Raw genomic sequence first — 14,321 nt, forward strand, 5'->3', positions numbered from 1 at the left:
TGGACCAAAGGTAAATTATATCTTGAGTATATTAAATGATTATCTCCTGACCTAATGAGTTATTACACTTTTCATATTCACTGAAATTCATAGTCCTTTCCTTATCCATAGCATTACTAAGTCACCTTGCTTCTTAGTTCTGATTTGGTTCTGTATTCTGAATGTATGTTTTACCAATTGTGAGGTCCCCTAGCACTAGCCCACTATCACCTGGTGGTAAAGAAGTACCACCATTCATAGCAATGCCAACATAAGAAACCTTAAGTTCACTAATAAATAAGGGAAAGACAGTTGCTTGGCAAAAGGTTTGGGCACATAGTTCCTTTCAACACAGAGCTTCCCTGAAACATCTGAAATATAATAACACAAAATTGTTTTGATTAAATACAAACTTTAAGCAAAATATCCATTTGGTAAAGCAAGGCTTTTGTATAGAGGGGCACTAAAATTAAAGTAACTCAGACTGGGAAAATATATTTCCAATCCAATTGATTAGGTATCTTACTTTCTAGTATTTCCTCCCTTCAGGTATCTGGATACCCTTCCTTTAAACACTCTTAAAAACCGGGATAAACAGAAAGGTTATTTGCAATGCAGAGGGGGAAAGAATTCCCTATGCCCTTAGGTCCCTTTAAATGATACAAATATAATGGGGCTGTACCTGTGGCAAATGCTTCCCAGCTACAATGATACCATTGGGAGTTCGCTCCAGGATCTGCCATACTCGGTCATAGAACCCAGCGGGAGTTCTATTCAAAGACCCATCAATCTGACGCCTGTTCAGCCAACATCTGTAGACCAAAAGAAAATGCCTCAGAGTTGAAAAACAAGCTTGTTCTGGTAGAGAGCAGGGTTTTCAATATGGATTAATTGTTCCAATAGGGTAAGCAATAAAAGCCAAAATCCATCAATGATGCATATCTACCATGTGTTACAGAGGTTACTAAATATTTCATAGTGAAAACAGAGCTTGCAGGATAGGAGAAAATCCCCAAGATTTTAAAAAATTTAATAGGCAAAATGATATTCTCTAGTAAGTTATAAGGTTGCTCACTATGTGATCAAATAACTTCCTAATATGCAAAGAAGCTCCATTTAAAAACACAGAAGCAGCCAATTTTGAAATAACTTCATGTGGTCCTTATATGCAATAAAATATAAACTTCATGAAAGCATGGACATCATATGGCTTGATCACTCCTATATACCCCTCCCAGAAAGATGATTAATAAACATTTGATAAGTAATGAAGACTCAAAAAAGCACTATGTATCTAATGAAATATATCTTGTTTTAAACTTTAAACTTTACATTCATTTTCTATTTAAATATGGCCAAAGTACCAGTGCTGAAAAATCAGCTACAAAATCTTACATGTCACAGTAATCACACCATAGTGATAAGCCAAAATTCTAGATCTCTTATTTCCATGGATTAAGTATTACATCTTAAAGATATAATACTCACAAATTGCTAAAGATGCAGAACTTGCATAATTTGAAAAGAACATACAAATGACACAGTAGCATATTGTTCCAAAAGGTGAAGCTAGGAACAGATATATACTTTTTATACTTGGTATTAAAACAAGCATCAAATGAAATATACCATCAGCCACAAGGTAAGTATGTGACCAACAATATTTCTAGGTAGGAAAATGACTATGCAGGAGACAGTATACTGAAAAAGATTATTTTGGTTCTGATGGAAGAGGACCAATAAAAATTTAAAACTGCATAAATGAGTGAGGCATCTTTTTTGGATGCACAGATTTTTTTTTGGCAGGCCCAGACTTGTGTGGCTCGGTTCAGTGCTATGCCAAAGAGAAAAAGCCCAGAGGTGTAGGGGTTCCTTGGTGATGTTTTACTTTGGATAATGGGTGTGCAAACTGAATACCCAGTACTCTGCGTTTGATTTTTTTTTCCTATCCCCTTTGTATGGCAACCAGAAAAAATGGTATTTTCAGAGTTCTATACAGTCACGATTAATATTATAAAAAGGAGATGTTTGCTTAGAACAACAAAATAGAAGTGTGTGAATACTCATAATGGAGATGAAGAATTATTTTTGAGGACCTCTCTTTTGTTTTTATTTTTTGGCTTTTTACTTTGAAAAATTTTAGACTTACAGAAAAGTCAAAAAGTAATTCACAAAGTATACTCAGCTTCCCCTAGTCTGTTATAGTACATAACAACTATCAGAACCAGGAAATGAACATTGACACAATACTATTAGTTACAGATCTTATTCAAATTATGCCATTTTACCACTAAAGTCCTTGTTTTGGTCATGGGTCCAATCCAGGACCCCACACTGCATTTGATTTCCAAGTCCCCTTAGGTTCTTCTAATCTGTGACAGTTCCTCAATTTTCTTTCATCTTTCATGAACTTAACATTTTAGAAATGTCAGTTACTTTGTTGAATATTCCTCACTTTGGGTTTATCTGATGTCTTCTCATGATTAGAATTAGATTATGCATTTTTGGCAAGAACACCTGGAAGTAGTTGTGCCTTTTCAGTACATCATTGTCAGGGAATACATGATACTGATGTGTCTTATTCCTGGAATGCTATCCTTGATCATTTGACTAAGGTAGAGTCAACTGGGTTTCTTCATTATAAAGTTAATATTTTTCTTTTGCAATTAAAAAGTATCTTGAGTGGAAATACTTTTAAATTATACAAATTTTTCATTTCTCATCCTACTTCCACCCACTAAATTTGAGCATCCATTGATGGTTCTTGCTTGCAACAATTACTACTATTGTATTTGTCTAATGATGAGTTTCTATTTTCATCATTCCATCTACACTTATTAATTGGAATTCTACTATCAAGAAGAATCCCCTCTATCCCATTTATCTATTTATATCAGCATGGACTCTTGGACATTTATCCTATGGGTTCTTATTCAATACTATTATTCTTTCTTTTCTTGCTCAAATTATCCTAGCTTTGGCCACTGAGCCTCCTCCAGTATGTCTCCAGTATCCTTCTAACACATTTCTATAATTTTTTGGAGCATCATCTTACTTCTGGTACCATAAGATGCTCTAGGCTCATCCTGTATTTTTCTTAACCCAGCCCTGGAATCAAACATTTTTTCCATGGAATGTTGGTTCCTCTTAAAAAATATTATTTGGAAATCAGTATCTGGGCACTAGGTTTGCTCACTGTTGTGGGAGTTTCACTGCTTCTGGGTCCTCTCAGTGGACAGAGCCAAAAAAGATACGGACGTATACTCACATATACACACATATCCACGTTTATTTCTGTAGCTGTCCATCTGTGTGAAAACCATGAATTCATACTGACATTTTCAATTTCAATCCACCACTACAGGGTATATTCTAATCCTTCCCCTTCACTCATTTCTAACTACATTCTCTGACAGAGAGAAATCCGGCTTTCATTACCCAAAATATATTTACACAATATATACAGCAATTTCAAAATTACCAATCCCTACCTCTGTGAGGAAAAAAAAAACCTTATTAACTAATAAGTACAGTATTTGTGTATAGCTCTTTTTTTTTTTTCCTTTAGCTTTATAGTATCTAGAAATGTTTTCCAAAGGTACTTGGGTTAATTCTTTTCTTCTCCCCTCCCTTCAGGGTGGAAATATTATTCATTTGTAATACAGTTAGGTTCATTTGTTACTATTCGTATTGTTTTATTTTTTTTCCAAATTTGGATTAATTTTAATTATTTACATTTTAGGCATATAAAATATTACTAAAGTTTAAGAATCAGAGCTATTTAGGGGCGCCTGGGTGGCGCAGTCGGTTAAGCGTCGGACTTCAGCCAGGTCACGATCTCGCGGTCCGTGAGTTCGAGCCCCGCGTCAGGCTCTGGGCTGATGGCTCAGAGCCTGGAGCCTGTTTCCGATTCTGTGTCTCCCTCTCTCTCTGCCCCTCCCCCGTTCATGCTCTGTCTCTCTCTGTCCCAAAAATAAATAAACGTTGAAAAAAAATAAAAAAAAAAAGAGTCTCTTAAGAATCAGAGCTATTTAAATAAGGCATATTCAGGGAATTACTACTCTCTCATTCAGCCCTATTACCCTGTACCCAGCTGTCCTTTCTTTCCACCCTGTTCCCACCCACTCCCTGAAGGTAACCAGGGAGGTAACCAATCTCCTTAGTATCTGATTTAACCTTTCTGTATTTCTTCTGTACAAATGAGGAGATAATTTCCTTCTTTCTTACATGAAGAGTAGCATACTACAGATGATCTTTGCATTTTGTTGTTTTCATGTAACAATATAGCCTAGAAATGATTCCGTATCAGTTCAGAGACAACTCTCCTTGTTTTCACAGCTGCCTCATACCCTACTGTGTGCATGCGCCACAGCTTATTCAAATAATGTCCCATGTATGGGCATTTTGGTAATGGGTGTTCCAAAATTTATAATTATAAACAATGATGCAATGAATAATATTGCGTACATATGTATTTTCATATGGTTGGAAGCACATTTTCCGAATAGATTCCTGAAAGTCAAAGGGTAAATATACATGTAGACTTGTTTTAGATGTTGCCAAATTCCCATACAGAAGGGCTGTACCCACCAGCTATGTATGAGAGTGTCTCTTTTCCTACAGCCTCAGCAAATGTCTGTCATGCTGTTTAACTTTTGCCAGTCTGATAGATGAGAAATGGTATCCAATAGATGTTTTAATTTACATTTCTCCAATTATGACTTAGTTCAAACATCTTTTCAAATATCTAAGGTCCATTTTTTTTTTTTTTATGTTTTAAAGGAATTGATTAATTGTATTTTTTTTCCTGTTTATCTCTTGGGTTATTGGTTCTTTGTCCCACAGTTTTTAAGAATTCTTGGACATTAGCTCTTTATAGTCTATGTTTTGTTCCAGTTTCTCAGCTGTCTTCTGAAACTATTTTCTACCATGCAAAATGATGTTTTAAATTTTTATATAGTCTTATTAATCTTTTAATGCCCCTAGATTTGAGCCAGAGTTAGAAAGCCTTTCCCATATTGAGGTTAAAGCAGAATTTACCCATGTCTTCTTTTAGAACTGGTATGGTTTCATTTTTTACGTTCAGATATCAGATCTATTTAGAGTTTATTCTTGTGTATAGTATAAAGTATGGATTTGATTTTATCTTTTCCTAAATGGCTATCCAGTTGTCCCATCACTATTTATTTAAAAAGTCCATCCTTGACCCAGTAATATGAGACATCACCTTTATCACCTGTTAAATTTCCATATGTGTTTAGGTCTATTTCTGGACTTTCCATTCTGTTCAGCTGGCCTCTTTATGCGTTCATGTGCCAGCTTCACACTGTTTTTATCACAGAGGCTCTATGGTATGTTTCCCTGTTAGGGCAAGTCCTCTGGTTATTCTTGCATGTTTGTTTCTCCATATGAAGTTTAGTATTAACTAGTCTAACTCCATAAACTGTTTGTTGGAATTTTTTTTGGAATTGCATTACATTTATAACTGGTATCTTTTTAATGTTGAGTGTGCCTCTCTAAGAACAAAGATGTCTCTCCATTTGCTCAAATCTGCTTTTATGGAAGACTTGTTTTCTAGGCATATAACTATACCACCTTAGAAAATATCAGGCACACAAATAGTGCTAATAAATGCTTGCCTAAATAATTATATTAAACTTCTTTCTGTAATAAAATGTTCTTCAATTCAATACATTGCATAAGTACTTGTTTTGCTCTTGTTCTAAGCTTAGTACAAGTTAAGTCTATCAAACGGTTTAGCCCATTTGAAGAAGTTTATAGTCTATTTAGAGAGACAGAGTCCCAGGCAACTTATTTAAATAATGTTACCAAACGCAAATCTTCATGCCAAAATGTTGGAGATGGTGAGTGCTACAAAGGTTCAGAAAGGGAACTGAGCAAAGTGGTATGGAGCATTACAGTTTGCACAAAATAATAATAATTAAGAAACACTGATAAACTATACCTGAAAAAAATACAAAATTAAAATCAACAGAAAATCACAACTGAAGATAGACATTTTAATTAGCATCTCTATGTACACTGTCTACCAGGTAAGGTGATCTCTGATACTCTGTTGCATTTTATTTCTTATTACTATCTTATTAATTTTGTGTATATATCCAAGTATGATGTTACTGTAAATCCAGAATGTTCTATGGGTAATAAAAGGTTCTCATTACCCTCCATTCTGTTGAGGCTGAAGAATATCCAACAGAAGCTGTTTAACTTCACTAGGTGACAGCTGATACAAGTCTCTGGCTGGCTTGTCTCCACCACGGATCTGTAGTTCATACTCCATAGCATGGATGATCCACCTGAACAAAAGAGGAGAAGCATGAATCAATAACTCTTGAAATAAAATCATCTCATGCTTCTCATGGCAATGCTCCTGTTAACAGCACTGACCAATTCAAAGGGGAATGAAGAAAAGGCCATCTGAATTTTCTAAACTGCTGATATAATTACTTCCATCAAGATTATGTGACATGATCAGATTCCTAAAAAAGAGGCCTGCTCTTGCATATGTGGTTAGGTAGTAAACATGAAAATAGGTAAGTACTTAAAGCATACTGTATACAATAGCTGCTACACTATTATTTTCATTATACTAGATCTATGCAAAAAACAAATAGGATAAAAACAATTCATTTTAAGAAATGGGCTGAGATATGCTATTATAGAAATGTTTCTTTCCCAGGAAGGACACTTTCACCTATTTCCTTTATTTTGCAGTCAATCCCTTGTGATTGGAGGGCACAGAGAAGAACCTGACTTTGAAATACATGGACGCAGTTAGTTATAACTCAATCATACTAATATATTAGAGAACACACTTTATTTAACAAATACATTTCAGAAAGTCTTCTTTATAGATATTTAAATATAGATATTTAAATGCTGTTCATGTACCTATTCTTAAAGAATGTATCCTTTAATAGATATTTAAATGTTGTTCATAAAATATATATATATTTTTGTATTGCAGAAGCTTTAATGTAATTACTTAGACAAGCATTTATGGAGTACTATTTGTGTGCCTTGTATTTTCCAAGGTCTAATATTTAATTATTTTATATGTAAGTTATTTTACTTTTTAATTCCAGATGCTTTTAATAAGTACTTATACAGTTTCATCTCATTTCTTTCATTTACTGTATTGTGAGAAAAGAACTCAGATAAACTAGTTATGCAAACCAAAGAAAATCATGGAATAATACTGTGCCTTAGGGAACCAGAACTCTATACACCATTAGGAAGAGCTAGGGAATTAGTTTTACGCAGCAGATTCCTATGCTTTATCCTTAAATCCTTCAGCGAACACTTAATAAACAAACAGAGACAGTGCAACTCAGCAGCTAGAAAGAATGTGCCTTCATTTGCCCATGCTACTTTGTCTCCCAAAGGGGGACTGTGTAGCCAACCCACTGGGAGAAACGTCTAGTTACAGCAGTAAAGATTTAAAGTGGCTAACTTATTGCACTCAAATATGTCATTATCTTTCCCCTGATACACTTCTCTGAAAGACAACCCACAAGGCTATTGCAGGTACAGAGATGAAAAAGTTGGGTGGAAATAATAAAAAGATAAAAGTCCTTCTTTCTGCCAAGGCTGCTTTGCAAAACAACAGTGATGCATCCTCATGGGATACCTTTAATGTCTCTCAGAAGGAAAAAACAGGAAAAACGTGAAGCCCTCCCAGTTGAGTCCAGGTGATATCAGCCAGGCATATATCCCTGCCTGCTGGGCCAGGCCTAAAGGATCCCTGCTCTGTGACTGCTCCAATCTCACTGCCTTCTGCTGAAGCAACTCTCACCTCTTTTCTCTATCCTCTCCCATATTCTTTGTTGGTGCCATTTTTGGAAGTTAGGAATTTAACTAGACTACCAGTTAATTGCATAGTATGTGTTGAAGACCACTGAGATGCATAAGAGATACACAAGGATGGAACATAATAATTTAAAATATATATTATTATTACTATTACTATTGATAGTACATAATAAATATTTAGTAGTTGCTCATTGGTAAGAACAATAAAGATGACAAAGCATTTGCAAACAATAAACAAAACAACAGAATGTGTGACAGAATTAAGATGTATGATTTATATTTCTCTAATCAGTTGAAAAGAAAAGCTGGACTAAAGCTATGTTATTGCAAAAGACTAGAATGTCTTCGATTGTTCATTATTATGAACTGTATTAGTAAAAATGTTATATCAGGATAAAAGCCACAAGGATATAGTTACTTTGGATGCTTTGATGTTAAAGTTGTTTATGAAATTACCCATTAAAGCAACATTTCAGTGATAATAACTGCTCCATGGACCTCTCTTTAAATAAAAATTATGTTTTTAATTTTATAGGTTATAATTATCCTCTATCATTTTGTTTATTTAACATTTACATTTGAGGCAACTTAGTATAAAAGAAAGAAAATCAAATTAAAAATCTAAAGACCTGACTTTTAGTCAATGGCATGAAAACAAAGTGGGGTTTGGACATCTTGTTCTAGATTAAAAGTGATTTAAGAGACAACTAATGCCATGTGTGTGCCTTGTTTGGGATCCTGATTTTTTTTTTTGAAGTTATTATGGGGACAACTAGAGAAATCTGAATAAGAACTGGATATTAGGTGATATTAAGGAATTACTGCTAATTTTGTTAGGTGTGATAATGGTATTGTGATTACTGAGAAAATGTTCTTTTTAAGAGACATATACTTATTAAAATATTAAGGAGTAAAAACAAAAATGTCTGGGATTTGCTTTATAAACTACAGCCCCCGCCTCCCCCAAAAAAGATGAAGCAAATACAGCAAATGTAAATTGCTAACAACTGCCTATGTCCATTTTAAATAAAGGGCATATGGGACTATACCAAATTATTCTATTATTAAACATTTAAAAATTTTTATAATGAAAAGCAAAAACAATAAAGACAGGATTAAATACCAGTTCTGTCACTTACCAGCTGTGCCCCACTAACAAATTATTTTTCAAATGGGAACATTATTATTACTTGTTCAGCTAATTTTATGGAATTATTTTGAGAAAAAAATGAGATAATGTATGTTAAAAACCTTTTGAAATTAGAGTCATAAAAAATGTTAGCAAACTCCTTTTATCTGACTCCTGAGAGGCTCAGGTTGGAGAAAGGTAATAAAACTTTTAAATTCAAGTCTTAGAATTACTTAAGCAAGAGCCATATCCACTTAACTTCAGGAGGTGTCCTCTTCTCCTGAATGTGAGACAGGAAACCATCAAAACCCTAGAGGAGAAAGCAGGAAAAAACCTCTCTGACCTCAGCCGCAGCAATTTCTTACTTGACACATCTCCAAAGGCAAGGAGATTAAAAGCAAAAATGAACTACTGGGACCTCATGAAGGTAAAAAGCTTCTGCACTCCAAAGGAAACAATCAACAAAACTAAAAGCAACCAACGGAATGGGAAATGATATTTGCAAATGACATATCAGACAAAGGGCTAGTATCCAAAATCTATAAAGAGCTCACCAAACTCCACACCCGAAAAACAAATAACCCAGTGAAGAAATGGGCAGAAGACATGAACAGACACTTCTCTAAAGAAGTGGCCAACAGGCACGTGAAAAGACGCTCAACGTCGTTCCTCATCAGGGAAATACAAATCAAAATCACACTCAGATACCACCTCACACCAGTCAGAGTGGCTAAAATGAACAAATCAGGAGACTATAGGTGCTGGCGAGGATGTGGAGAAACGGGAACCCTCTTGCACTGTTGGTGGGAATGCAAACTGGTGCAGCCGCTCTGGAAAACAGTGTGGTGGTTCCTCAAAACATTAAAACTAGATCTACCCTATGACCCAGCAATAGCACTGCTAGGAATTTACCCAAGGGATACAGGAGTGCTGATACATAGGGGCACTTGTACCCCAGTGTTTATAGCAGCATTTTCAACAATTGCCAAATTCTGGAAAGAGCCTAAATGTCCATCCACTGATGAATGGATAAAGAAATTGTGGTTTATATACACAATGGAATACTTTGTGGCAATGAGAAAGAATGAAATCTGGCCTTTTGTAGCAACGTGGATGGAACTGGAGAGTGTTATGCTAAGTGAAATAAGTCATACAGAGAAACACAGATACCATATGTTTTCACTCTTATGTGGATCCTGAGAAACTTAACAGAAGACTATGGGGAGGGAAAGGAAAAAGAAAAAGTTGAGAGAGGGAGGGAGCCAAAACATAAGAGACTCTTACAAACTGAGAACAAACTGAGGGTTGATGGGGGGTGGAAGGGAGGGGGGGATAGGTGATGCGTATTGAGGAGGGCACCTGTTGGGATGAGCACTGGGTGTTGTATGGAAACCAATTTGACAATAAATTTCATATTAAATAAAAAATAAATAAAAAATAAATACAATTGTTAAAAAAAAATGAAACCAAAAAAAGGAGGTGTCCTCTTCTAAAATAAGTAACTTAATTTTTAAATGCTACCATTCTAAAGTCCTCCAAAACTTGAGTTATTAAAACTGAACATTACTTATCACATTTACCTTTTAAAATATTTAGTACCAGAAACAAAGATAGTTGGAGATATAAAAATTTCCTCAGGCTTCTTCCTTCTGTTTACAAAATCTCAGCAGTTCTGTGAGCCAAACTATAGAAAACATTGCACTCAACAGTCACCAAAGAAACAAAGTGACTATCTTTCATTCATTCCAGCACAAATGAATATAATTTATCTGTCAGATTATTAAAATACATTTATTCATTCAAAAATATTGTCCAAACTAATCTTTTTAGCTTGGAATTATTCAAAGGACTAAAACATAGCAAAAGTCTTAGACATAAACTACTATACAGCAGTCAGAGACACAGAAAGTAAATTACCAAGTGAGTAACACAGTGCAAAAATTCAAAGACATTTAATCCATTTTTAGAACTACTAATACAAGCATCAATTCCTTTGCATGAGAATGTCTCACTTCTTACCCTCATTCCCACTAACAAAGTCATCAAATCTGATGTGACAATTCCAATGTAAAATCACTTAACGCAAGATGGGGAAAGCAAGCAAGCAAGCAAGCAAGCAAATGTGGAAGTTCAAAAAAATGAAGGTTGTCCTTGGACCACATCCGTATAAATTCAGTCTGTCTAAAGAACAAGGGACATGCTTTACTTGCCAATAAGCAAATGAGAAAGTGGCAGATACACACGACTGACCAGATCAACCTTCATATGTATCAAGGTTTGATTTGAGAATAATGAATTCTTCAGCGCTGCTGGAAAACTATGAAAAGGTGGAATAGTATTCCTATATAGTCCTAGGGATAACCTTATCCTTCTAAAAACTCTCTTGTTGTGAGGTTAGTAAGCATATTGTATATGTGTTTGTATTTTTCTTTCCAACATGCCCCAATCAAGGAGTGAAATATACAATGAAGTATATGGAAATCTGACATCATTGGTAAACCAGGACAGCTGACATTTTTTGAACACATGCCATAAAGAATATAACTAATTCATAGCCAGAAACAATTTTAAAAATAATCATTTTAAGCCTATTTGAAGATACTCAGTGTTTGCCAAGTTTGCTGTTAAACAAGTGAATGAATAACTCTCTGCAAGCATTTACTAAGCCATATAAGAGGAGATGGGAAAATTGCAGGAAGGGACTTTTCTGTTTGATTCATATTAATACAGAGAGAGTGATGATTTCATAAGGCAAACTGAGCTTCCTATAGAAGCTGGAGAACAATGACTCACTCACTCTACCCCTGAAATAATCAGAATAGAGGTAGGGGAGCTCCATCATCTCACTTCCTCACCTCATATCAAATGTCAAAAACAAAGACCACTGAATGAGTATCAAGCCATGCTAATGAACTCAGAGCTCTAATTACCTCCTCTTTCCTTTACTGTACAAGCAATGTTACAGTCTAGTACCTATGACATCAACGGCCTTCTCTAAGCACCACATGTATGATCTACAAACTCAGTTGTGGGCATCAGAAGACAAGACATGCCTAAATCATAATTACTTACAGAGGATGTCCTGGCAGTATGAAAAGCAGAGATGAAAAAGGCTTGATAACATATATCCTCAGGGGTTATCTCCCACTAAAGCCTGACTGACAGACCTAGAGCAGAAAGCAGTTGATTGGAGGTCTTTACAGTAATGGGCCTGTCAGGAACTCGATCTATTTCAACATGAAAGCTGGAGCACAAATCAATAATGAGACAGCAAATCAAATCATTATCAGACTAGAATACCGTTCCTGTGAGCAGGTTAATTTTGTTCACAGGAGTGCCTATCGCAGTAATGTTGAGAAATCGCACTGGCAGGATTAACCTTGGAAAAAAGAGAAAAGAAATACTGGTTTAAAGCAACTGAGGCAGTGGGTGATGTAAATAAATAAATTAAAAAAAAAAAAAACCCAAAACCTCAGAGAGAAAGGTTAAAACAGAGAGATAAAAGTATACATAGGGCTGAGGAGTTCCAGGTATGTGTGCTGTGACTAAGACAAATGTCCTTATATCTTATGTCCATTCAGCCTAGTGAGTGTTGGCATCTTGGGAAGAATATGGTGTTAAAAGCTAACTGAACTATCAATCTCTTTATTCATAATCAGTAAGAGAAACAATAGTAAAAATTTTTATGTGAATGAGTCTGAAACGCTTTAATTAACTAAGGAAGTAAAACAAAGAATGTTTTCTATAACACTACCCCCTTTTTTTAAAAATCATGCTGCAATCACGATAATACACAAACGGGTGACTTAGAGGAGCAACAAGTTCAACAATTTATAAGAAACTTGACATTCAAGGACCCTAAAAATAAATAATTTGCTCATCATTAAGCAAACTAAAACCTTCCAGGAACTAATTCAAGGTAAATTCTTGTAAAGAAACATGTGTTTGCTGCTGGTAGTAAACTAACACGCAAGGAAGCCATTCACTTAAGGGAGCTGAGGTCTGAGTAAAACTGATTAGGATAAAATGCAATAAAAAGATATTAAAAAGATACAAAAAGATCTTTCAGAGGGACACTATCAAAAGCTCCACAGACAGGATAACTGTGCTGCTCTAATGTTGTCTACATCCCTAGAATACAAACAAGGTTCCAAGACCTTTCTGTCAATGTGGTAGAAGAGCACTATGGGCACAGGTGTTTGCCAAGTATTTCATGAGGGAAGATCAAGTGATGGAGGGGTGAGACCATGTCAGATGGCAGCAGAGAATCCAAAAGGGATTTTGACTTAAGGTTTCTGTGTGAAATGCTTGGGGATCATTTGCACTGGGTTCTCAAGGAGAAACAACCATGGCAGAAAGGGATACCTTGAGGGTGAATGTATCTTGTGGGATCAGAGGGTCTTTGCAAGCCTAGGACTGGAAGATATGAGAGAGAGAGAGAGAGAGAGAGAGAGAGAGAGAGAGAGAGAGAGAGAGAATATGAATGTGTGTTGGATGTGAGAGGTTCCTTCTTGGGATTTATGGCATGTATAAAGATATCCCTAGAGTCACCTGTTCTCCAAAAGCCACATGATAGAGGACCTCAAATTACTCAATGTCACAGAAATAATGTTGAAGCTTTGCAAAACATTTTCACATTGCTTACCCAAAATCCCCACAATCCACTGAGGAAGCCAAAGCAGGGATAGCTTCCTTATTTTATAGACAAGAAAGCTGGAATAGGGGATGGGGAAACATGAACACTGGAGACATTCACTCTAGGTTCAATTCCTGGTTCATGGTCTTGTAACCATGGGCAAGTTACTTTGCTAAATTTTCATTGCATCTTAATGCATTTCTTACAGTGTACAAAGGGCTAATTTAGAATCAATTCCAAATCATCCCCATTTGTTTGGTCTCATGATGAATAAAGGGGCAAAATCTCATTTCTCATATTAACTTCTAACTATTCAGGCTTTTTGGTGTGCCTCGCATTGTACAATGCTAAACTGTACTGATGCCAAATTAGAGGAGTGATAAACAAAAGACAAATACCATCCGGAGCCAAAGTACATCATAATTGCTACATGAATACTTGAACACAAAATGGGTCATAAGTGGAAATCATGTGGAAGACACCATAAAGGCCATAAGGTTTTAGAAAAACATCAACGCCTGTTTCCTGAGAAAACAGCAACAGTATACATAAGTGAAAGCACACACGAAGTACTTAAGATCAAAGAACAAGAACTTTGGAGTCATGCAGATCTGGGTATAAATCTCACTTTGACATACTGGTTTGACTAAGACAGGTTATCTAAGCTCTGAATCCCAGTTTGTTGATTTTAAAATGGTACTAGTGCCTGCCTCAAACTTGTTGAATGGATTAATCAGATAATAT

At 35.5% G+C, this 14,321-nt stretch overlaps 1 protein-coding gene across 6 annotated transcripts in view; it reads right to left on the bottom strand.

Moving 5' to 3' along the window:
• The window catches only part of PHKB (phosphorylase kinase regulatory subunit beta), a 265,138-nt gene that overhangs the window by 6,982 nt on the left and 243,835 nt on the right, over positions 1-14,321 (bottom strand). For all 6 annotated transcript variants that reach the window (XM_025920805.2, XM_025920806.2, XM_086689519.1 and 3 more), the window contains 2 exons: positions 6,162-6,296; positions 662-791 (listed from right to left, as the gene is read on the bottom strand). In XM_025920805.2, the coding sequence (XP_025776590.1) occupies positions 662-791; positions 6,162-6,296 (265 nt within the window). The remainder of the gene's footprint in view (positions 1-661; positions 792-6,161; positions 6,297-14,321) is intronic.

The sequence above is a fragment of the Puma concolor genome, chromosome E2 (genome assembly GCF_028749965.1).
Source record: "Puma concolor isolate L17-30 chromosome E2, mPumCon1.1.hap2, whole genome shotgun sequence".
Taxonomy (NCBI): Eukaryota; Metazoa; Chordata; class Mammalia; order Carnivora; family Felidae; genus Puma; species Puma concolor.